Source organism: Diorhabda carinulata, chromosome 5 (assembly GCF_026250575.1).
Source record: "Diorhabda carinulata isolate Delta chromosome 5, icDioCari1.1, whole genome shotgun sequence".
NCBI classification, from domain to species: domain Eukaryota; kingdom Metazoa; phylum Arthropoda; class Insecta; order Coleoptera; family Chrysomelidae; genus Diorhabda; species Diorhabda carinulata.
In genome coordinates this window covers 28,188,515-28,215,102 of record NC_079464.1, presented here as the reverse complement: position 1 = coordinate 28,215,102, position 26,588 = coordinate 28,188,515, and the positions used below count along the sequence as shown (strand labels likewise).

The 26,588-nt window shown below is 33.5% G+C and overlaps 2 protein-coding genes across 2 annotated transcripts; both read left to right on the top strand.

Annotated features, from left to right (window-relative positions):
- The first annotated feature begins 8,631 nt into the window (after window positions 1–8,631).
- LOC130893799 (leucine-rich repeat-containing protein 15-like) lies at window positions 8,632–17,092 on the top strand. Its single transcript, XM_057800191.1, has 3 exons — window positions 8,632–8,840; window positions 11,205–11,452; window positions 14,840–17,092. The coding sequence occupies exons 1-3, from the start codon at window positions 8,716–8,718 to the stop codon at window positions 15,529–15,531; spliced, it is 1,065 nt and encodes a 354-aa protein (XP_057656174.1). The 5' UTR covers window positions 8,632–8,715; the 3' UTR covers window positions 15,532–17,092.
- A 482-nt stretch (window positions 17,093–17,574) lies between these two features.
- LOC130893881 (coiled-coil domain-containing protein 96-like) lies at window positions 17,575–19,801 on the top strand. The gene has a single exon (XM_057800321.1). It carries the CDS (start codon window positions 17,641–17,643, stop codon window positions 19,714–19,716), a length of 2,076 nt encoding a protein of 691 aa, XP_057656304.1. The 5' UTR covers window positions 17,575–17,640; the 3' UTR covers window positions 19,717–19,801.
- Window positions 19,802–26,588: the final 6,787 nt, after the last annotated feature.

Here is a 26,588-nt window from a genome sequence, read left to right as displayed (position 1 = left end):
GTGTAAAAAAATATTACCATGACCATATAAATTTTCTCAGAAAAGGCACAAAAAACGAGAAGAACGTATCCAAAATGTTTTTTTAATTGTTTGTTCAATTTTCAATTATTTATTGAAATTTCATACTTTAATTAGATGAAAAGGAGATTCCATGTTACATTTATAAACATAAATAATAAATATCTAAAAATTATACAAAAACCTACTAAAAAGTTGTGGATGCAAGTTTTTTTTCTATTTTTTTAATTTTTTCTGACAGAATTTACAATGGTTATGGTTAATATTTTCCGATACCATCAAAAAGTAGAGATTTCAACGTACAATAAACTCAACGACTTTTTAAAAAGAGCTGATATTTTGAGGGGAGAATTTTCGATATAAAATTGAGGTGCTTTTTTAATATTAAGTCAGCATAAGGTTAAAAAATAAATATTTCGAATCAAATACATTACATTGTGTTTGCGATATAAAGAGGTAAGTGTTCATCAAATTTCTTGAAAATAATATATTTTATAAGATAAAATTAAAAAAATACAAACGTGGTTATTTTAATTTTTCACATAAATTTTGAGGTTATGTGAAAAAAGTGTAGATTAAAAAGTTGTAGATCGGAAATCGAGATAAACCGTTCTTTGCCCTTAAAAACTCACCCCATTCCCCTTCAAGACCTCAAATCGTTCATATTCTTCTCTTTTTCCCGTGGGTTTCATGCTACCATAATTTTTATACATTTCTTGTCCATTTTCAAAGACTTCTTCCCTGGTCAAAAACGTGTAGTCGATCAACGACAGCTTTATCACGGGCGCGATCTGTATTTTATTTATAAATAAGGATATAAAACGGTCTAATATATCATCTGTATAATGTTCTGTATTAAGTAAGCGTTATTAAAGATTTTTTCCAGGAAAGAGGGGATATCGAAAAAACTGTATGCAAAAAATCATGTCATATAGTGCTGAATTGAATGTATATCAAACTTCATTTTACTATTACTACAAAAAAACATTTGATTCCTTAATATGTAAATGAGAAGTTGCTCTATTTTGGTGAAATGTCACATCTAGAAATGCATGAGCAACATTTGTTAGAGCATTATTGGAGCTAAAAATGCACTTTGCATGCGATCTATTTTAAAACGTGATCTCGAGTGCTCTAATAAACACAAGCGGAACAAATATACGTTTACAAAGGGTTTACACATAAAACAAGAATATACATTTGTATTAAAAGCGTAAATAAATTTTCAATTGATTATTTATTGTTGAAATGGTGAAATTCTGGAAAAGAAGTTTTGTAGATGTAGTTTTCTAAGTCTTCTGGTGGTAGTTTGAAAACTTAAAAATTAAAATAAGATTAATTCAAAATATACTATTGATTAATTTTAACCAAAAAAAGGGGATAAAATTGGAAGAATCGTTAAAAAATTAATGCGCAGCTTTAAATTCAGGACTCGAAGCTTTTTTGGTAAGTTTCTCTCGTAATAAAAGTCACATGGTATTAAATCTGGTAAGGCATATACTAAGAAAAAATGAAGCTTTCAATTCAAAAGGGACTTGTGACACACCATGCATAAATTAATTCCTTTTTTGTACATTTCTATATCTTTTTGAGGTCGAAGTACATTCCGACCGTTCTCGGGCCTCAAATAACTTAAATTCACTTTCAAACCGCTCATACCAATTGTAGAAATCCTCAAATTTCAACGTTTTTTCATATTTTTTTGGCACCCACTAAAAAAAACTTTATGTTAATGCACTTGAGGATTCCACGGACACTTTTAACACGATATAACAAAACAGAACGAATTTAAGCAAATCTACACTTAAATTTCATAGTGGACGGAATAACTGACAGAATACTAACAGTTGAAGTAGAGAAAGAGTAAACTATGGGAAATTTAAAAATAAGAACGTATTTCGGAGTAGCAGCGGAAAGCCTACAAATATTGATTTACAAGTTCAACGGCAAGCAGTGAGGATAAGGATCAGGAAGATCCCGGGTAGATGCAGTGTTTAACTGATTAAGAAATCCAGTCAATCAAGTATCTTGGAATTGACATAAGCAGTTATGGGGACGTAGAAGACGAGGTAAGAGAACATGTAGCCAGAGCAAATAAAGTTGTGGGAAGTATAGTGAATGAGGCACCTTAGACAAGATACGAATTTACGAATCATCAATCAGACCTATACATCAAAAACAAGGCCAGAAACATTACAAACTAAACAACTCTTGGAGACCACATAGATGACGTAGATAGTATCATTGAAAGGGATAGGATGACAGACGATAAACTGGTAAAGTTAGCGAGGGATAAATCTCCAATTGGAACACACGGAGTAGAGGTCAACCACGAAAGAGGCGGAGTGAAACCTAGGATGAAATAAGAAATCGATGAAGGAATGAGCTATAGGCCGATTATGGAAGAAAAAAGAAGTGATTATAAAGAAGCTAAACATGGTTGTTTGGTTGTTGCATCTAATAAATTATGAAACTTTTAAACGAATTCCGTTTTATTCAGGAAACATACCAATGCTTTCCCAACTGACCAGGTACCTATAAATATTTCTTTTATTCTTTTTATTTCCATCGTTCTCATCTTTTTACTCTAATAACGTCACTGTCAGTTAAAAATAACCGTTGATTAAATATTAACCGATAGGGCGCTTTTAAGATATTAAAATTGCAACGAACTTCGATGTTTCTAATTATGCTTAATAGATATTTTTAATGGAAATGTTAAATATTTACAAGAAGTTTCAGAACCGAACTCGACAACTTAGTTTCTTATCATCGGCTATTAATTGATCTATATAAGGACTTTTAGTCACCTCATTAAAAAATTCACTTATTTGGAAAATATCTTTTTATGATATGATATTTTTGATACCCACAATTATAGTTACTAGATAAACTTTCGTTCTCTGAAGAGTCAAACGTATAATTGTGAGTGATGATGTTATGGTAGTGACAATAAGTGGATTCAGTATAAACATCCAGAAGTTCTAACATCCAACTTCTTTTATATTTTTTGACAGAAATGGAAGAAAATATGTATTTATTGCCAACCGTAGTCTGCTTAAAATAAACTTATAAGTAGACATGACATACTAATTCATTAATAGTGCCACAACTGTTTTAACGTACTCTTTTGGAATCCTGAAAACAGAAATAGAGGTTAATCCAAACAATGATGGCAAATAACAATAACTATTACTTGATGTCATCCACTATTAGAATTATTATTGAAACTACGTTAATTCTTATACAGGAAATTGGAAACCTCAGCCTTACATCGGATAATATCCAAGGCGGATAAGAATTATCAACTCTGAACCTAACCTCGCCACAACTAATTATAAGTTGGTACTAGATACCTAGAACGTTATACATCATACGACCTCAATCATCCGTATATTGAGAGAAAATTCGAAAATATGGTTTACCAGTGGGACCAGGGATTCATGATGGTTATCCAAGTTATCAATACTAACTGCTTCAAGAAGAATGTGTTTAAGGATCTTAACACTCAATTCGACATATACAAAAGTGTCAGCATACATCGGAGACCTTTCAACATATAAAATCTGTTTATAGTGTAGTAACAGCTACAGAAGGTGATAGAAAATAACAATTTAAGACTCTACTACAATAGGTCCAATATCAGCGATAGACAGGTGACGAATAATAGGCCTAACATCGTGGTGGTTGATACAAAAAAGCAATTTAGTCCTTCACGTCTAGGTAGTCATACCGTAACTAACAACAGTGTCAAAAAACATAAGGAGAAACTGGCCAAGTACGTGGATCTAGTAGATCTAGTACAACGAACTCATGGATCAGTTCCAGCTATTATCTCACCAACTATCTTGCACCTAAGACCTTGGAAGCTAGCATCACCAAACTGGGATTGCCAAAAAACACTTTCGCCGATATCCAGAAGGCTGTAATATTGATTACTTGCTACAAAGTGCGCACAAGTTGATTATGTAAACTGAGCCTAATCTTTTTAATACTTTGTAACCGGGACAAATAAATGACACTCTAAGCTGAGTAGTGTATAAATCTTTCGTCTAATAATAACTCGAAGCATGACGTACGACTATTAAAAAATTAAAATCCAATATTATTAACTGTATTTATTCATTTCTTCATAATGGAGATCCTTCATTAAGTAGATGTAGTATAGTAATAGTACTAAGAGGTATTAGGTTTCAAAAGTCTAATCAACTGAACAAAAATTTCAAACGATGCACATGAAGATGGAATCCATGGATATTATATTGACTTCTTGAAACAAAAAGCAAAAACGGAAAGGTAGATTCCTGTTATCCAATCATTTGCCTTACAAATCTGGATCTACGTGATTATACTTTTATAATTATTTGTAACCTACCTCAGAAGCTTATTTTGTCAGTCGATAATAAGGTAAAATAAGACGTTGAATAACGATAAGTACGTGATTTATGGAATTAAGTCTATGACTGGCATTCTAGTATTTTAATTCAAGTGACAACGAAGTTTGTATGAAAGTAATTTTAGATATTCATACAAAATGCAGTGTAATGATGATCTGTATATATTTGCGTGCCCCCGAATTAAAAAATTCTCATGTACAGCTAGTTTATAATCTTCATGACCCCGATTCTGGTTTTTCCAAATGTTTTTGATAAATGGGTTTATAGGAGCATAATTTAAGTAGCGAATACTGCAGGAGCTAATAATAAATAATTATGTTATAGTTTACATTTCAAAACTTCTTCTCCAACTTCTGTCATTGACTTTATGTCCATTTTATATAATTTTTTTAAGAAAAGTATAAAAATATTGAATCGAACAACGAAATACGGTCCTTCAACACGGATATTCTTCCTGTCACAATCAAGCGAAGGGAAAAATTAAACTTCCACGGTGTTCGATTTCTGATTGATTCGGCCGCTTTTACCTCAAATTGATTGAAAGGATCAATATTTAAAGTGATTTTACCTTCACAGAAATTCTTTGTGTACAATTATGTAATAGAATCATTCAATGAAAATTACATCTGAACATTTTTTTTTCAAATTAACAGTTTAAAAACCGTGACGCTGAACAGTATTGAATAGGGATGAGACGTGAGGAGTCGCAACTTAAGAATGTAACAAAGGAAAATTGAATGTAATCATTAAGTGGGTTACTATGGAATGTAATTTAGAAAATCACTTCAGCATGATCTAAAGACGTTTCTAAATTGAAAAAGTGGAAGTAGTAAGGATCTTTTGGTACCATTGGAAGACGTTAAAAAATGCACAAACAAAGCATTTGGAAAATTCTGTAGAATATAGAGAAACGAACAAATCAGAAAAAAGAGGCACCATATTTAGCCACATTTTCATAATATATATAGATCGATTCAAAAATAAATACCCCACAAAAATTATCGCATCAGTCATTATTTTTTGAATATTTTAAATGAGTTGCCTGTTTTTCGAATTTTATTATTATTACGAATTAAAACACCAATAGATACGCCTTTTGCAGCATTTATTTTATATTAGTTTAATCTACAGAGGACAAAAACTTTGATTTACCAAAACATAGAAAATATCAAAAAAATTGTACAAAAAATTGAACGGTACTTAAACTAAAACTAGCCAATGAATTTCTAATAGCGTGTGTTGCCGCCCCTCGCACTAATTACAGCTTCCAATTCTCTTGGAAGGCTTCTAAACCGAATCTGGACGTATCCTTGCGGCATGTTTTCCCAGAAGTTGAAAAGAACATTTTGAAGATCATCTAGTGTTCTTATTGGTGCCGGATGTTGCTGAATTTGCTATCCTAGATGGTCCCAGATTAACCTGATCGTGCCGTTCACCACGTCGCCTATAAACTAGTACACATATACTGGTACACGCCTATCTGAACACGTTCCTATGGAATATTCAGTACTTCAGATATCCGTTTTGGCCCAATTCAACGGTCTGATAAAATCATGTCATGAACTGCATCGATATTTTCGGGGACTGACACAGAAACTGGCCTTCCTGATCGTTCATCATCTTCAATGGAAAATTCACCTCTTTTGAAGCTTGCAGTTCGGTTTTTCACGGTCGCATACGAAGGACATTGATCACCAAGGGTATTAAGCATATCTTCGTAAATCTGCTTATCCCTTTTAAATACAGGTACATGATGATGGCTCGATACTCCAATTTTTCGATTTTCACAATTTCGGTGGAGTTATTGTTCGTTGCCGTTGGTAACGCAATATTTTCTTCATATATGGAACTGATCTATGCTAACTAGATATCAATTTTCTTCTGCTAGTGCCTATAAGCTACTACTATTTTATTCTAACCATCATTTCATACAACAAACGTGTACAGATGAACGTCTAACTGTAGAGACGCTAGAAAGACTTATCTAAATGTGTTCTTTATATTTTATGCTCATTTTTGTAAAAAGAAACGTACGTGGGGATAGTTACAACAAATATTAATAAGGATAACACAACATAAAAATATTTAAAGAATCTGCAAATACAGATTATTCGTATGCCCAAACTACTTGACGTCTTAATGTTGTGTTGATGTCGGGAGATAACTTGAATTTGCCTGTCTCTAAATTGACCCCTAGAGGCAAGAAATATTGAAGATATGTAATATGCAGGTAAGGAAAAGAAATCTGAGGAAGATAAGCTTTGCATTCTGATTACCTCACCTATTCTAGTAGAAATCTAATTCTCTTTGCAAATATGCAAATATTATCATTACAATAATCAAACTTTAACTATGTATATATCATTTACTTTAGCATAATCAAAAATATTTAAACAACATTGGATAAAAAAGATTACTTTTGTCTAAATATTGAAAAAATTCGCATAACACACGTTAGTTTCAATAATTTCAGAAACGATCTTATTGTCTGCATAACATTATTCTGAAATTCGCGAAACACGAACAAACCGCGTTAAGAATTCGAAGGACTAGCTTAGTATGACGTTTATTTGGAATGTACCTTTGCACTTGCAAGTTCCTCTTCCTTCGTGTACGTCTCGGATTAGGTCATTTGCATGCCGTGCTGGCATTGGCCCGATATACGGGATACGGGACTGCCGGTAACAACACCGGTGCTGATACCGGTGCCTTGTCGGATCGTGCATTATGCGATCTTGCATTATTTAAAATCGTATGAAATTGTCTAGAATTATTATTAAATACAGTGGTGGGTATAGTAAAAGGTGCGGTCCAAACATTAAATTTTCTCATTCTACCTTGTTTATATGTATGTTGAGTTGTTAGAGTGTGATTTCAGAAGGTGTGTGCAACAACGACTCAAAGAATATATTGGATTCCTTTTTATTGGTACTGGGTAAGCTCAATGTTCACAGCCGATCTTCCTCTACTATTTCATAAGCTTCCATATCTAATGCTCAGGAGCTCCTTAGTCTCTGACACTTATAAGAAATGTGGTTAGGAAGGTTTCAGGTTCTACAAAAGGTTTTGATGACACTACTTAAGCAAGTCTGTCTGCTGCTCATTTTCCATACCAGTGAAATCCGGAATTCGTTGAAGGATTCCCATGCCAATATAAAAAAAGCTTTAGTGTTCGTTGAGTTTAGATTCAAATCCAACATGCAGATATTTTTTTCATATTAACTTATGGGTGCTGTCACACTAGAATAATTAGGATATCGGAGATCGTAGAATTAAAAAGTTTTGCTCTAAAGTGAGTTAGTATTGTATTTGAAGCTTAACGTACAGCTTCGAATTCGAAAGGATAGTCACAGTTTGTGGCTAGTACCATTATAAACTAAATTGAAGCCAATTGGCTGAAAGTATTTGGTCGATACTACCTAGGCTGATGACCAATTCTTCATCATCATCCTTCATCGTGTACGGTACTGCGTCAGCCTTCCAAAATGAGTTTTTCATCGGCCTTTTAAGAAAGCTGAATACCGTTTATTCACCCGAGTCTTGGAGAGACAACTTCGCTGAATTTCTCGAGCAAGTTTCAATAAATTTACATTATCTTTGATCAAAAAACGTATAATGATGCGTTGAACAACAGACACCGGTACATCCTTATGGATATAAGTACACTAAAAAGTGAGGTTACGCGGTCCCGACTGTTCTGAATATCCAGTGCAGCCACTATTACGACATTAAATTTTTCGCGGGATTATTCAAAAATTTCGGTTTATATTTGTATATATATATATATAAAGTATTTTCGATTTACATGTAAAGAACCAAGAGGAAATATCTTGGTAGGAGCTATAGAATTTAGAAGTGAATTTCTCAATATGAACGTATTCTAGACTAAACTGTTGGAGATAGAAATTTATATAATACAAGGTGTCACGTAAATTAGTACAGTAAACGATATATCGTTATTGTGTATTTAAAATAGAAACCAAAATTTAATTTGTTTTTGTAAAATTTATTAGCCGCTTTAGAGCTCTAGTGTAGAGCCTGATAATCGTAAAATTATTTTTCATTACTCGGAATTTATTCTAATAGATAATAAAACTGATTTGGTATTAATTAAAATACAAATTCCGTATCTAACTGTGTTTTCCATAATACACTAGTATGCAATAAAAATACAAATAATGAAATCATAAAATTTCCCGCTAATTGAACTGACCTCAGTTGATAAAAACAAGTTGTACGGCCGATTAAACCGTATATTAGACTTCGTTCTGTATTTGTATCTTCTGTTCGATTTATAAACATGACTTCTTATACAGTTTTTCTGGTTTTTACGATATGTTTGGGAACATTGTTCAGTTATAGTTTGGCTTGTAGTGAAATTATACAAAATGTGTCTATTGAAGTGGAAGATAAAGATGGAGAGTGGTAAGTAGGTGGAAGAGGAAATAATAATAAGTGTTATACCCTAACATGAGATGATTTTCAAGAATATGTTTTTTTAATTGGTAGACACTATAAACTATGACAGTTCTTGAAAATGAAGGTAAAATAATAAATTTTAAACTTAGTTGCAAGTTTAGTTGGTACAAATTCTGTAACTTGAATAAAGTTTTGTTGTGAAATGTATAAGATATGTCCAATTTTATTTGGGGACATAATATGAGAAGGATTTCTTTTTCTTATTATCTGTGTAGTTACAGAAATTATTCATTTTAAGATTAGTTTTATTATCGAAATCTCAATGACAAAAAGATGAAAATATCTCTTTGCTTACAAGTAAAATGTCAGAAATAACTAAAATGAAGCAAATACTCTGAGTTCCTACCATGTTGTGGTTGAAAATATCATCCCATCGATATTGAAAAGTATTTTTTAGGTATTCCAAATACAATTTTCAACCTACTGCTTGATGGATATACTTAATAAATATGAAAAAAATCTGACAAACCTGTATCAGCCATTTACTATTTAGAAATTCCAAGTTATAGACATTTATGCATGTTTCTTTTCCAATTTATAAATCTATCTTCTTTAAATACTGCCACAAATCATTTCCTATTCCGAGGCAAATTTGTGGGTCTATGAGCTTTTTTCGGCAAAGGGACTCTCTCAGTCCGCTTCTATTTAACATAGTGATGGATGAAATCATAAAACAAGTACGCAAACTAAGAGGATACAAAATGGGAAATAAAGAAGTCAAAATCCTGTGCTATGCAGACGATGCGGTACTGTTGGCGGAGAACGAGGACGATCTGCAAAGGCTACTGTACCAATTTAACAAAACAGCAAAAAAGTTCAATATGATAATATCAGCGGCAAAGACAAAATCAATGGTTACTTCCAAGACACCGATCAGATGTAAGCTTGTGGTGGATAACAAAATAATACACCAAGAAATGAAATTTAATTATCTGGGAATCGAAATATCTGGACACGGGGACGTGGAGACGGAAGTAAGAAACCAAGCTACAAGAGCCTCAAGAGCAGCAGCATACCTAAATGACACAATCTGGCGAAATAAATACATTCGAACTGAAGCAAAAGCCCGCATATACAAGACCGCAATCCTATCCAGCAGAGACCCGAGCTGAGACCTCTAAAACGAAACGGATATTGGAGACTACAGAAATGAAAATAGTTCGAAGAATAGCGGGAAGAACACTACAGGATAGAGAAAGGAGTGAAAACATAAGACGAACATGCAGGATAGATAACATCAATGACTGGGTACTGGATAGAAAGATAAAATGGAATGAGCACATTGACCGCATGACGGAAGAACGAATTGTGAAAATATCAAGGGACAAATCACCAGCAGGACAAAGAAGCCTTGGAAGACCTAGGAAAAGATGGAGTGACAACCTCCCAGGTGACTGAGCAGAGGCAATGATGCCTATACACAGCAGGAAGAAGAAGAAGAAGACAAATCATTTCATCTTTCTTTCTCTCTTTATTTCTATACAGACAGGCCTTTTAGGCTCATAGCTTGAAAGTGATTCCCTTCCACTCTTTCCTATTTTTTGCATTCGTTTCCAGTGCTTGGTTCCTCTATCTTTTAGATCTTCTACCAATTCTGCGAACCACCTTTTCCTTGGTCTTGTTTTTTTTTTCTTCTATATCATTTTTTTCTGTTGCTCTGAAATCTAACTTTCTCTGAGTGTTACCTATCCACTCTATTATTTTATATTTTATCATAAATTCCATTTATTGTTAGTTGTTCTTGTCAGCCATAATTCTCCCTCATTTTCAGTCCCTAGTATACTCCTTATCCAAATATATCTAACCTCATTTACTCTGCTTTGATAAGAATTCTCGTTTCGCTCCGTTACTTCGCTGTTGGTTTTGTTTTTTTATACAGATTCAATACTTAAAATTGTTCACTTCCCTTTGATATCGTTGAATCCAGAACTTCTCCCTCGTCACCGTAATTTTTTGGTACTTAAAGTTGTGGTACACTAATCCATTGTGTTACCTTTTAATGATCATAATCTGGATACTTCTAGTTTTCATTACCAACTACTTCTCTTCTTTTTTTCCCTTTAATAATTCATTTATAAGCAATTACAACCCATAATAAAGTTTTTTATTCTGCTGTTTCTTCAAGACAACCTATTGTGTCGCAGAATTTGACGAGAAGCCAAAAAAACAACCGTTTCACTCCTTCAATAAAAAACTACTACAATCCTTCAGATGATTGAAAAAAATATACCAATGCTCAACAGGAAATAAAAAAAGAATTTTGCAAGTTTTGTGTGACTCTTGGGCATTTACTTGTCTCTCTTTGTTCAGGTCTAATATAACTTTGAATGGATGCATACAAAGATCAAATCTTAATGGTATAACAGTCAAGGAGATTCGTATTAGACATCAAAACATTTCCAAATTGGGCAAAGATTACGTGAAGCATTTGATCAAATTGGATACTTTGGTATTTGAAGATTGTCAAATCGAGTCAATAGCACAAGGAGCTCTGAGAAATTTACCAGTCATCAGACATGTTGAAATTACGCACAATCCTATTAAAAAAATTACTGGAGGTGAGTATAACAGATTACAACCAATTTTGATACCGAAGAATACATTCCAGTTATGCAGGTTCCAAATAATTTCCCTGAAAATTGATTTGTTATCTCTAGATATCAAAACTTTGTGAAATTGGCAGTAGTACTCGTAAAATTTTTAATGATTTAAATTATACTGCTGTTTTAGTCAACGACTTTCACAATGTTTTTCCTCATTCCAGCTTGTTATCTATCTTGACATCGATCTAAGCTTTGGCAATCACGGTTGTTTTCTATGAAATGAAAGACCCATGTAAAATTCAAGATTTTTCAGTTTTAGAATCATACCAAGCTTTTTGTCAAAATATTTTAAAATTTCATTTTTGATGACTTGCTTTGGTCAAAAGAAATGGATATTTGCTTCTTTAAATGTATTCAATTCAAGTGTAGTATGGACTTTCTTTGGTTTTAGACACGCTTACAGTTTATATCATTTTCTAGAAGGATGTTTTGTGAATATCCAGGGTACTTTTAAAGATGGAATAGAAAGCCCAGAGTGAAGGTGATTTATACTTATTACTGTTTAATTCAGCAATTTATGCGAATATAGTAAGAGGCATATTTTTTAAATAAGTACCCTTTTGCGATTCCGCCGCCGCAACCCCAAGGTCGGCGTTCCGCACATGCGCGCTGGTTACCTACATTTCTTGTCTACGCATTGACGCCATTACAGTCTGATTCTGAACATTGTGTACGTTGTTTACTGAGTGTTTAAGATGCCTCCGACAATCGTTAGTCCCGCCGATTGTGAAGAACGGGCTGTTATACGATTTCTTAGTGCTAAAGGCGTAAAACCGATTCGATATTCATCGTGAGATCTGTCAAGTTTACGGACAAAACATTATGAGTGATGGAATGGTAAGTAAATGGGTGAGAACATTTAAAGATGGCCGCACAAATGTGCATAATGAAGAACGGAGTGGTCGTCCTTCGGTCGTTAATGAAGATTTGGTGCAGAAAAGGTGGACGAAAAGGTGAAAGAAAACAGACGCTTTACAAATTCATCATTGTGCGACTGCTTTCCTCAATATTCTCGTAATGTTTTGTATCGCATTGTGACCGAGAACTTGAAATACCGGAAATTGTGTTCACGTTGGGTTCCAATGCTTAGGCAGTGCATTGACTTTCCTTGGGCTGTACCACAATGAAGGTGAAGATTTTTTAGACCAAATTGTTACTGGTGACGAAACATGGGTGGCCTATGTCACACCAAAATCGAAACAACAATCCATGGCATGACGACATTCATCATCACCCAAAAAAGTGAAGTTTAAGCAAACAATTTCTGCCCGGAAAATCATGTGCATAGTTTTTTGAGACAGAAAAGGAGTATTGCTAGAAGAATTTCGGCCTCGTAATGAGACAATCACTGCAGGGTCTTATTGTGAGACATTGAACAATCTGCGTCGTGCATCCAGAACAAAAGACGTGGCAAGTTGAGTAAGGGTATCGCTTTGCTGCATGACAATGCCCGTCCACATGTGGCTAATCGGACCAAATATCTCATCAAATCTTTTCAATGGGAAACTCTAGATCATCCTCCCTACAGCCCTGATCTGGCGCCCGGCGACTACCATTTGTTCCTGCACTTGAAGAAACACCTGGGCGGTCAGCGTCTTCAAGACGATAACGAAGTCAAAACAGTTGTGATACAGTGGTTAACAAGAAGTCAGGCGGCAGAATTTTTTGAGGAGAGTATTCAAAAACTGGTGCCACGTTATGACAAGTGCCTCAATATTCACGGAAATTATGTAGAAAAGTAGATTAAGGTACAGGCTTTCATGTAAAAATAAAATTATTGCGATAACTTCGCACTTCTTTTTTTAATTCCAAAACGGTACTTACTTAAAAAATATGCCTCGTATATTGTATAACAAGTGTTGGAAATGCCTTGTCAGTGGTTCAAAAGCCAAATTTAAAATGCCATTGTGTGGAAATGTAGACATCGCTAATCATCGATCTGTTTGTATGTCGTCTGGTAAACGGATGACTAAAAAAACTTAATCATACGAATAAGCTAACCTAACCTAATTTAGAAATATAATTTTTTTCATAATGTATTGCAAAGTCTAATTTATCCTTGTACTCTTAAATTCTCCCAAACCCGTTTGAAATAATTAGAAATAAAAAATTAATTAACATCAATAACTAAACTTTCATTCTAATTTTTCAATGTTAACAGTAATGATGCAACTACTGTTACAAGAAACATTTATTGTAGGAACCACTAGATTCACTAGGTTCACTTTCAATTATGCCAGAAGATGTGTGGTTTTGGTTCAACACTTTTACAAAAGTTTCACCCCCTTGTATCATTCTTGCTATTTTCTTTTTGCTCTCGACGGATTCTTCCATATATTTTTCAGCCACTTCGTTAGCATTGGCTTTGACGAAGTCCTTCTGAAGCAATGTTCGGTGTACTTTTCTAGATGCTCAAGATTGAGGAATTCAGCAATTTTTTTAAGTGCCCCGCCAACAGTGTGTATTCCAGCTCTTTGACCTACGCATTTCCTTGTCTGTAGCCTACCAAAAGTGCTTTTAGTGAAAGGTGATTTCGCAAATTTTTATATTTTCTGAACATCCAAATTTTGCACCGCATAGCTGTTAATCACAGTAAAAACCAGTCGAACATGTGTTTTTGTGTGATTAATACGAACCACTAACTGTATCCCCTACCAGTATCATCTATTTCTTATAAATGCCTTCCCTTAGACAACCTCCAGTAGGTAAATGAAATGTTTCTAGTTCTTCCTTTGTTAGCACCTTCGACTGGTTTGGATGGTAGTCTACACTTTTTTAGAAAAAGCTATAATGGGAAATGTTGACTTTCTCATTAACCATAATCATTGATTTGACCATCGAGTATTTAGACCATACGATATACGTCCGTGAAGTTATTATTAGATATTCTTGACTCGGCTCCTTCGTTGCCTCGTCCATAAATATTATCTCGTACCGTACTAAATCACTTCCCGGACTATTACAGGGATTAACATAGTCAACAAGAACTAAGTACGATGTCTGATGAAAGGTAATTCTCTGCAAACAGTTAAATATAAATAAATGAGCTAATTTAATTATAAATATTCCGTTTTCGTTTATCTTCTTTCTACAATGAGTGCACATCCTTAACTTTCCTTTTGTTTTCTTTGTCAGCACATTTTAAATGATACAAAGGAATAATCACATCCGATACTGACTTCATAGGTGTCATTATTAACAATTTAATCACACACATCCGTCGCATCGGCCAATCAGATTTCTCTTTTCACACGAGTATGCCGTGCGTTCGTTTCCGTGCTGAAATTTTAGTGGTTTTCTGGAAAAATATTTTTAGAAAAAGTATTTTCTCCATTGTTGCAGGTATATTTGACGTATTTGACACAATCAAGGTTCTAAGACTGAACAACAACCAAATAAATTACATTACCGATGAAGCTCTATCAAATATGACGGTAACCGAAGTAAATTTTAGTCACAACAATTTCTCAATATGGAAAAGCGTTTGGTTCGCTCATTCACCTTACATCGAGAAACTGGATTTTTCTTTCAACGTCATTACAGCTGTACCGAAACGAGCATTTGACGGAATGCCTGTACTGAAAGAACTTAACTTCGAACATAATAAAATATCCGCCATAGGTTCCGGTGCCTTTAGAAAATTATCGTCGCTACAAGTTTTAAATTTGCGCAGTAATGTTTTAACAACAATTAATGTCGATGTATTTGGTGATAGAATATCGATAAACAGTATGAATTTGGCTTCCAATCGCTTTAACGATATACCAATTGATATTTTTGGAAAGTTGAAACTAAAAGAAATTTCACTCAGTCGCAATCCATGGATATGTCCTTGTTTAAATAAATTATATAATTTGTTGTTTAATAAAAGGGTTAAAGTTGTGCCGGCCGATAGTTGCAAGCTAGATCATTTACCGATTTGTATTGTAAATGACGTATGCGGATTTCCTCAAAGTAATAGAGGCATTGTACAGTTTTATAGTATCATAGATAAATTGCAAGATGTTGATAGAGAATGCATTGGGTATCAATGATATAGATAGATGTTATATTCTAATGCATTATCAATAGAAATATTCTGCTTTACTCTTCTTACTTCATTTGTACCGTTACCACATCCATACCGTTGACATCAACAACAGAATACCCTCTTTTTTGGAAATTTATTTGTCCGTACAAAGACTCTGGATACGAAGATCAGATTCATTGGTCCGTACTACATTATGTAAGCCAGTCAAGGTTCACTGTCTGTGATATCAGTCAATTTTTTGGCTTTTTTGCCAACCCGAAAAAGTCATTCTAGAAGTAAGAAAATGAACCATGAGCCAAGGTGCAAACAAATCAGACAGTCAAACTCTGAAAAGGCATTAATATAAATAAAAATCTACAATACATCAAAACTTATATGTTTGTATACATTATTTATCGTTTTTCTCTCGTTTTCACAGAGTTTTATTCATTTATAGGTAGCAAGTAGGTAGTAGAGACCAAGTGATTGACAAACAACTACTTTCACATGGCACTAACGTCATCTACATGATTTGTTTTAAACTAAGTCGGTTTGTTATAGTTATCTCACCCGAAATGGGTTCGAAATAATATTTAAATTTCAAATGGTTTGTGAAGGGAATGTCATATGGCGCTATAGAGTTTTAATGATCAACGTAACCTCTTTGTTTCATATAACCTAACCTTGTTCAAATATGAATTCATACTCGCTCTATAACACTCATTAATATTTATACTCTATAAAATTTAATTTGGGTATTAAACATTTTATAAAACATACGAATAGCATATCAAGAGTATACTAATCGAAAAAAGCCTTCGCGTATTATTAATATAGTTGTTGATTTACCAATGTATCGAGATAAAAGTTCAATGAAAGTTTCATTGGGTATGGGTATCGATCTAAATATCGATGGTTTCACGAAAACATCGATGTTTCTTCAATCGATGATTTTCTATAGATATTTTGCAGTTATCGATGGTTTCAAATAAACATCGATGTTTTGGTAATTTCAATAATTCCTAGTTGTTGAAAAGCTACTTCAATTAATAAATTTCAAATTTACCAAGATTAATTATTTCATTATTTGACTCCCCTCCCATAAATAAAGAAGTTTGTGGAACAGGTGTACGTTTGGAGTGAATTCAGATCAGAAACAATCGATAGATAAATCAATGCCCGAAGAACTGTCGTTATACTTAAATTCCCCAAACGAAAAGATTCAGCAGTACCCTCTGGCTTCCTGGAAAATGACTTACCCTACTATTTTTCAAGTAGAATTCAAATATGTGCCTGTAATGGCCACTTCCGTTCCATCTGAGCATCCATTCTCCCAAGCAGATCTGATTTAGAACTCTCTCAGAAATCGCCTCTCAAAGGATATGGCTGCGAGACTTATTTTTCTGAATGAACTAGATGACAAATTTTGAAAAATTCAATACCCAATATTTTAATATCAAAATTTTTATCTTTTTAATATTAATTGATTAATTGTTCTATATTGTTTTTTTTTGTTTTTAATTATGATTACAACTTAAATTGTAAAATTTATTTCGTTTTAATAAAGTTTGTTTTGAAGATCATAACCTTGTTTTTCTCCTAATTATTTTTGTGTAATAATGAGTGAAAAATTACAGATGATTTCTAATTAGATAATACAGCTAAATACACATTAAAAATAACTAGGTTTCGTTTTCGACTTTAAAAATTAATTTCAGGTTTTTCTTTACCAATGAAGCTATTACGCAAAATCAGTTAATTTACAAACAGAAAAATCAGTTAATTTACAACATTTCTTTTTTATTACTTTTTTGTTCTTTTAGGAAAACATCGATGTTTTAAAACATCCATGATTTTCTTAGAATGATTATCAACCATCGATGTTTTTTAAATGTAAAAACATCGATGGCAAACATCGATTTTTTTTCTACCGATACCCATCCCTAAATGAAACCATCCTTACATCTACGGCAGATTGTAATAAGTACAAGTATTACTGTTTGTAATTTTTGACTGACTTCTCTAATCATATATATATTCTTTGATTTTAAGTCATTCATGACATTTATACCCTGATATTTACATCAATCTTTAATTTTTGTATTTATAAATATATATTTTTTTCTGTTCGACAATGTCCGATCAAAAACTCGATAATCCAAATGCGGAAGAAACTAAATCGGATTCAAAAATTGATACGCCAAATGAGCAAGAAACCGAGTCGGTTTCGAAAATCGGTACACCAAATGAGGAGGAAACTACAGATTCAAAAATAGGTGATCCGAATGAGCAAGAAACTACGGATTCAAAAGCTGGTGATCTAAATGAGGTAGAAGCTATATCAGATTCGAAAATTGGTACTGCAAACGAGCAAGAACCTGTGCCGGATTCAAAAATTGAAACATCAAATGAGCAAGAAGCTCTGTCGGGTGAAAAAATCGATACACAAGATGATCAAAATGAGCGAAAAAGTATGTTAGATTCAGAATTTGAGACACAAACTGAGCCAAAATCGACACTAGAGGACAGAACTGAAAAATATTCCGAATTCATAGCTGAGAAACCCGAACCTTTACCTTATGGCGATTTTTTCGACGATGCGGAACCTTTAATAAATAAAGTTGACGCAGCAATAATTGAAGAAGAATTAACAGATTTAGCCGTTGAAGTAGTTGAAAAAGAGGAAAAAATCACCCGTGCATCTGAAAAATCAGAGAAAATAGAAAAAATAAACTTACCAGATAATGTTAAGGCCAGTAGTAGAAGAGTAACTCTGGTTGATGATAAGAGGAAAAGTTTTTTTAACAGAAAAAGTATTTCTTTTCGTTTTTCATTAACTCCAGAAGGTAAAGGTAATAAAATATTCAGAAGTAGTGTCAACTATGACGCCTTTCCGAGATTAGGAATTGAGGGTACCAAGAGAGTTAGTGGTGATTTTAAAGAAAGTAGCATAGTCGAAGATAAAACTGCATGGTTAAGTCTTTTAGAATATACAGACACTGATGAGTCGGAAGAAGAGGAAGAAAAATTAGAAGAAGAAGAGCCCAAAAGAGAAATAGGTGAACAGATATCTAGACACGAATATTACGAAAAACATGCGAAACTTAAACAAGAAATTTCGGCACGTACAATAGAAAATAACATTCTCCAAAGAAAAATCGCCATATATTTCAGAAGAAAAAATATGGATTATGCTTGGAAAGATTCTGGACATGGTTTCGAAAACAAAAACCTATACCACCAGCGTTTACAAGAGTATTCAAATGTTATTAAACACGATAATGCCAAACGAAACACAACAGATACACAAATGCAAACTCTTAGAGATGCAATAGAGCGTAGAAGTAAATTTTTGGAAGAATTATTCCACGATTTTCAAAAAAAAGAAAAAGATGTAGGCCTTGGTCTAATTTATAATAAAACAGGTACTGAAATTCCCGAAAAACTCGTTCTACACTATCTGAATCGACAAAAAACAAACTTGGAAAAATTAACTTCTATGAGATTAGTATTTTTACAACTGAAACGATTGGTTACAGAAAAAGAATCAGCAATACAATCTATAAATACAGTTGATGAAGAGCATCGTTTACACGATTTCGAAAAATTGAGAGACGACAATAAAATATTTTCCGACAAAATTGAAGAGAAATTAGCCGAGCTGACTGCATTGAGATGTAGAAATAACGATACTATACAAATCCTTGCTCACCTCAAAGAAAAAATAGCAGCTTTCGATTCTGACATAATGGACTTGAAAGACCTCCTAAAGTCTGTAGAATCCAATGTGGAAGAAGTAAGATCGCGTCTAATGCATTCAAAAAAAGAAAGAGACGCGTATCGTACAATGCTCGTTAAATTACAAGAAGACTCAGGTCTACTAACAGAACGAGTATTACTCAAAGATATGGAGCGTTGTTCACAAGAAGTGAATATACTTAAAGAGCAGCTGAAAAGTATAACAACCGAATGCGGCTCTAATATTAAAAAAATCAGGCGCATACGTAAATTAATCGAAGAACGTATGGAATCTTCTACAAAGAAAACCATACAGAAAGATAAAAAGCGTATAAAAAGTTTCCGGACAAGACTGAGTAAAGAAGAACCAACTACTTTTAATCCCATTCTACCTGAAGGTGTGATGGATCATCATTATTTCGAACAATTTCAGCCCACCGTAACTAGAATTAACTTAAACAAGCAAGATTAGTCACGTAATGAGTGAAAAATCGTTTTCTTCTACATAAAATACAATGTAATTGTTAGTTTTTAAGTAAAATAAATGATCGAGCCTCTGACGGGAGTTTTCAATAACTATCACTATCCAATACTTCAGACTAGTTAATCGTGAAATTCGTCTTCTCCATATGCATCTTCTGTCATTATTTTACGTTGCGTTAGGAGTGCGATGGATAATTTTTTTCATAAACCGGTTACTTGACTATAAGAAAACCAATTGGACACAACGGACTATAGGAAACTTGATATCAAAGTGAAAAACATCAAGAGCCGCATGTAATTCGTCCAAGATGACTGCCAGTTGAAGATAATTACTTGTCATCTGTCATTTGTCAGTATACCGTTTTTTGACAAGTCAAAACATAATTTTTGAAAAAACACCATAAACAAATGCTATCACACGGCACTAATGTCATCTATATTATATATTTTAAATAATATACTTACTGTTTACAGTACACACAAGCAAATTCGAAAAGATCTTTGCGGGCGTCAGAGAAAGGAATGGAAACAATGAGGTAGTTCCCAAATTGAGTAAGGCAATAAATGCGTTCTCTTTCACTAGGATGATACAAACAGGCTCAGGTAAGCTCCGATTTAATCAAGCATACGCTATATTCTCCAGCGATTACCGATTGTTTCCAAAAAGAAATTTGCGTATTGAACAATTTTCTTCTGACAATGAAGTCATATAACTATTTGCTTCGTTGGCCCGATTCTTCACGTGGTGGCCTCCCTTACCTATTTATTTATTGTTATTTCGACAAACAATAGAAAAGAAATATTGACGACTCAATATACCAAGCAAACTACATATAAACCTAATCAAGAAAATATAAATCAAACCTTCCCAAAGAACGGGTCTTGTTAGGAATGAAGAACAACAAAGCACCGTGCAAAGACATGCAACTGGGAGAAAATGAGCTCCTCAAAGCTGCGACCAAACTCTTCAATAAATGCTTGGAGAAAGAAACGACCCAAAAATTATGGAATAATAGCACTATTTTTACTATTTACTAGCTTCACAGACCTACAGAATGAACTAATACCAAAATCATCTGCATAGTTGACTAACAAACTTGACCTTTATCAGCCTAGCAAACAAGCAAGCTTCCTAGCTAGAAATGGAAAAAAAGATCATCTTCAAATGATAAAATCGTTATTAGAAAAATGTGTTGAATATACAGAAGCGCATAGAATTAGTATTCGTCGACTATGAAAAGTCATTTGACTCCATAAATACCATGAATTGTTTAAAACAATTGCCAACTGTATAGTCCACCGTTATATTTCTATATTAGGGTACATGTATCAGTAGGTAACAGCAAAGCTCAAAATATATACAGAAACAGATCGTTTCACAACTTCTCCCCAAATTTTCACAGCTCTCTTGAAATAAGTGAATTGAGAAAAGCTAATCTGTGTTTGATCGACGAAATTATGCTGGTCCTAGACCAACTAGACGAGGCAAACAAAATGATCCCAGAACTACCTAGAGCTTCCCAAAAAGTTTGCTCAAATAAAAACATCGCCACGACCCAGTTTATGACAAACTTAGTCCAAAGTTGCAACCTATTGTTAGAAGAAAAAGAAATCGAAATATCTGGAAAGTCATAACTGAAACGAAAACTGTAAATAAAATGGGAATGAGTCAAAGAGCCAACGAAGAGCTGCATAAAAGAACAAACAATGGATTACTAAAATGACCATCCAGGGATCAGCATAGAGAAACTGATGGAAGGACGATTTGAAAAGGATATTTTTCAACTGGTTTTAAGATACCTAAGACCGATCAAAATGGTCTAGGTTGCGAGAGACTTACGTCCAGTGGTAAACGAAACGGGCAGCTAAATGATGATGAGGATGATTTTAGCTCATTATTGTCTATCGTATTTAGATTAAGTTAAAAAGTTGTTATTAGGTTTACCTGTGTTTTTTATTCTAATTTCATTTTCGATTTATTTATTACAACATCCTTAATCGCTCAAAAAGTTGTGTACTAACAATTGGTTTGCGTACAGATTTGTGATGTTTTTATAACATTTAAATATTGTCAATACACCCTAACTATTATTATAGGGATTATTACAACCACTAATCGTAAAAATCCACTTAATATCTATTAGACTGATAGAACATATGTTCCTTTATTTGCAATACCATTACTTGGACAAATAGTAGATCAGGAAAAATGAAAGGGTAGCAACGTAACCTCTACTTATAAACTGCCAATCATGCGTCAATCAATTCAATTTTGTGACAATAAATACCCTAGTAAATAATATAATGGAATTCAGTGCTTCGGTAATGTTTACGTTTAGTTATTCAATTGCACTAGTGGGAATATTTCTGGTTAGAAATAGAATAACACACTTTGTTAATAATTCTTTTACTGGTGCACTAGCTGTCTTCTTTTCTATCACTCTTGCAATGTTTGGAATATGGTTATTCGCAAATAAAGTCATTCAATGAAAACAATATTCTTTCCTTTTTATTCTTATACAATTTCCGTAAAGCATTTTATGAGGTTTCTAGAATTTTGTACTTCTCATGATACAACCATTAGTTACCTTGGTTGTAACTAAAGGTAACTAATTTCTAGGTAGCGCAAAGAAAACAAACAAATTGGAAAATTCATTATTTATATTCGAAACTGTCCCAAATTATTTTTGATTTCGTAATAGCTATAAAGGTTTATTTTTTCAATTGAATATTAAGATAACTAGTTTCCCTGTCAGTTTTTTTCGATAAAAAACGTCATAGCAGATGGTAACAACTTCGAAACTTTGCGATAACTGCTTTCCTAGACAGAGGCAATACTTTGATGGAGATGAATTCTATTTTCTAATTTTCAATAGAATAATATTTACCTATATCTTGATTAAGCATCATATGAAAGTTTCTGCCTTTGCTTGCTTTGTCATTGAATCTGTGCTCGATTCTCGTACTGCTTTAACAACTTACTACTCATCATCTTTGGTATGGTTTGCCTTTCTGGGGGTCTTGTAGTTTGCACCTCTTCAATTTTATCTTCAAATTACAAAAAAGAGCTTTTCCTTATATTTATGGTTTGAGTCGAAGAACACATTGCGAATTCTATTTTAAAAAACACAAAATTCTAACTCTCCCCGCTCTCTTCATTATAGAATCTGTTTGGTTCGCTACTCAACTGAGAGACCCATGCATACCTACCCTACTAGAAGGAAGAAGTTGGACATTTACATGACTATACCTACTTTTGATCTGGTGATCTTCAGTGCGAAAAATTTATTTATTCAGCTGCCTTCTGAAATAAAAAAAGCAAAAACTTTTGATGAGTTTCGAGGTTTGACAAAGGCATTTCTGCTTGAAAGATCCTTAAAATTTTAAAAATTTTCTAGTGAAAATAAAGCTTATCTCTCTCTCTCTTATTCGTGAGACGATCTATTCGTACTATTCTTTTCCTTTTCGTTCTAATACTTATAGTACTTTCTTGCTTCTTGCCTCTTTCTCATCTGATATTTATTACATTTTATTTTTATCAGTATGAAGTTTTGTTGCAGAGGTTGCACTCGAAAGGAACCTACCGCAAATAATCGTGCAGATGATAAAGTACTAGTTGCAGGAAATTAAAAAGAGACGACATTCAGGATATTAGGAGAAGCAAAAAAAGAAGATTATAAGCAAACGGATAATAAGAGAAATTACATGATGAGGAAACCATCAGAAAAACAGAGAAAACAGTTGTAAAGGGATCTAAATACTTAAATCACAAATTAAAAAAATTGTACTAAGTAGCGATTAGACCTCATGTGTCATACGCTACAGAAAGTTTGTGTCTCACGAAGAAAGAAGAAGGAACCTTAGAATATTCAAATTGAAAATAGTCAGAAGAATATTGAAGCCAAAGTAAATAAATATTGAGGCAAGTGAATAAGAAACTGGAAAAGGGAATATAAAGACAACTCATAATTAGAGTTTTAAAAACCCAAATGCTGCAATGGTTAGGGACACTTAGCGAGACGGTTGACGGATTTCGTAATAAAAAATGTGATAAATTGGGGACCAATGGAAGATGGGAAGCCCAAGTGAGAGAAGACGTTAAAAAATTGAATACTCAATAAGTTAGACACATGATCACTAGATAGTGGACCAGAATAACTGAAGAAAACAGGCATTAAAATTCTGCAGTAATAAAATATACACCCCACAAAAATTGTCGCATCACTGGTATTTTAGGAAAACGCTCGAGTAAATCATTTCTGTCTTGGAGAATGCATTGAGATCGAGAACTTTTTAAGCAAATTGTGTTATTGTATAGTGAAAATTTTAATTTATTTTGTTAATAATAGATGTGCCTCAACGTTTAACAAGACATGTGACGAATGAAGAAGCCGCTAGAATGAATCATCGCGCTCATACAAGATGGTCGCAGTCAAAGATACGTCGCCGGGTTAATTGGAGTTCAACAAAGCACCATATCCAGAGTTGTTATTCGCTACCAAGAAACAGGACAGCCAACCAGAAGACCCGGACAATGCCGCGGAAGGGTAACTTCGGTAGTAGATGATCGTTATTTGAGGTTAACGGCGTTAAGAATTAGACACACCACCACTCGAAGGCTGCAAACAGATCTGTCGGCTGCTCGTAATGTCCGAATAAGCCTACAAACTGTCCGAGGCTGAGAGAAGCAGGTATACGAGCCAGAGTGCCAGCTAGAGGTCCACGTCTTACCAGAGAACATCAAGTAGCAAGACGGGAATTTACTCGAGAACACGCAAATTGGAATATTCAAGATTGGTCCAATATTTTATTCACGGATGAATCAAGATTTTGTCTATATTCATCAGATAGGCGTGTACTAGTTTATAGGCGACGTGGTGAACGGCACGATCAGGTTAATTTTTGTGAAACTGAAAGCTTTGGTGGTGGTTATATGCATCATATCGGCGACAACTCTGTGCTAATGCACGATAATGCTCGTCCACACGCTGCTAAAGTGGTTTGGCAGTACTTAGAAGAGGTCAAGATATCCACTCTGCACGTAGCCCGGACCTTAACCCAATAGAGCATGTCTGGGACTATCTAGGATGGCAAATTCCGCAACATCCGGCACCAATAAGAACACAAGATGATCTTCCAAATGTTCTTTTTAACTTCTGGGAAAACATGCCGCACGGATACGTCCAGAACCTGTTTAGAAGCTTTAGAATTAGAGCGAGGGGCGGCAACACACGCTATTAGAAATCCATTGACTGGTTTTACTAAGTTTTTTTTGTATAGATGTTTTGTATAATTTCTTTGATATTTTTATGTTTTCGTAAATCAAATTTTTTGTCTGTCCTCTGTAGATCAAACTGATATAAAATAAATGTTGCAAAAGGCGTATCTATTGGTGTTTTAATTCGTGATAATAATAAAATTCGAAAAACAGGCAACACATTCAAAATATTTAAAAAATAATGAGTGATGCGATAATTTTTGTGGGGTGTATATAACAGATCAAATCAACTGGAGAAAAATCATTTAAAAAAGATCGAGGTTGACATATAGTAAAAATTCACGTCATAGAATTAATTACTTCGAATTACACAAAAGATTATTCTTATGACAAGCATATTTCCACAGATTTGCATTTATGTATCCTAAAGCACTTGCCTTGACTTATTGACCGCTTTGTCCCGTTTTGACGTAAGAAAATTTCTATATTGGGTACATCATCTTTTACTCATTAATTTTCTTGATAAACGCTGAATTCAGATGATGCATATAATTCCTCGTGCAAGAGCTACGCTTAACATTGAACGGGGATCAGTTTTTGATATATAAAATATATATTAAAAAGAATATATTTTGGTATTATATTGCCAAATATAATTTTCAAATATGATTACTTGAATTTTGTACTTGCTTATTGTCTTCTTCCTGGTATGTTTTAATTGCCTATCTATCAATATTCGGTTGTATCCATAATTACTACGTAAAAATCTACTCCATATTACTAATTTCCTGGTTTCCTTCAAAGTGAATGGCAGAAAAGATACAACTTTTAAATAAGTATTCGGCTATTTTATTTTAAATTTAATTTTAGTCCGTGTCCGCCTATTAGTCCTCCATGGCCGCAATCGTGACTATTTAGTCAAATTATCATTAATGCCTACGTTTCCAGCAACGTTATTTTTTAAGTCAGACACACGGCTTGAATTTTCCTATATAATTATTTACTAGTTTGACACGCTAATATTTACAACTATACAAAAACAAGAGAATGAAATAAGTGAATACAAAAGGAGAGTCAATTCTCGTTTCTGTTATTTTTACTGTTTTTTTTTTTTTACATTGTACGCTGAGCAGAGAATAATACAGATAATTGATAGCATTGTTTTAGCTGATTAAATTTTTTCTGGGATGGGCACTTATGTCTTTTAGAAATTCATTATAATTACTACAGAGAACTGGTCTTTGTGGATAGAATGGTTAAACGGTTTCTATTATGCATGTAGACAAATATTTCACTTAGGGCTATTCAATTGAATTTTCCTTAAAATTACTATAATATACAGTTCTTACTTAGTTAAATACATGTCGGTATTCTTTGTACTAGAAGCTATTATATTTTAAAACTTTTTTATTCTCAAATTACTTAATTAATATTTCTGTTCATAATTGCTCAAGCAAATCTACGGCAACTAATTCATTGCATATGAATTCCCTTCCATTATATTCATGACACTAGGTATTATGTTGGTACTTCATGTATTATTTCTAATTACATAAGTACTTATTATCCATTAGAGTAACAATGTTTCAGACTAATTCTTAAAATAGAAACAAATCTCTAAATCCTCTCTACGATTTCATTTC

Excerpts from the sequence above, each read along its gene's own strand:
- LOC130893799 (XM_057800191.1), top strand. The coding sequence starts at position 8,716 with ATGACTTCTTATACAGTTTTTCTGGTTTTTACGATATGTTTGGGAACA. Across the intron at positions 8,841-11,204 it reads GAAGATAAAGATGGAGAGTG|GTCTAATATAACTTTGAATG; the intron begins GTAAGTAGGTGG and ends CTCTTTGTTCAG. Across the intron at positions 11,453-14,839 it reads TATTAAAAAAATTACTGGAG|GTATATTTGACGTATTTGAC; the intron begins GTGAGTATAACA and ends CCATTGTTGCAG.
- LOC130893881 (XM_057800321.1), top strand. The coding sequence starts at position 17,641 with ATGTCCGATCAAAAACTCGATAATCCAAATGCGGAAGAAACTAAATCG.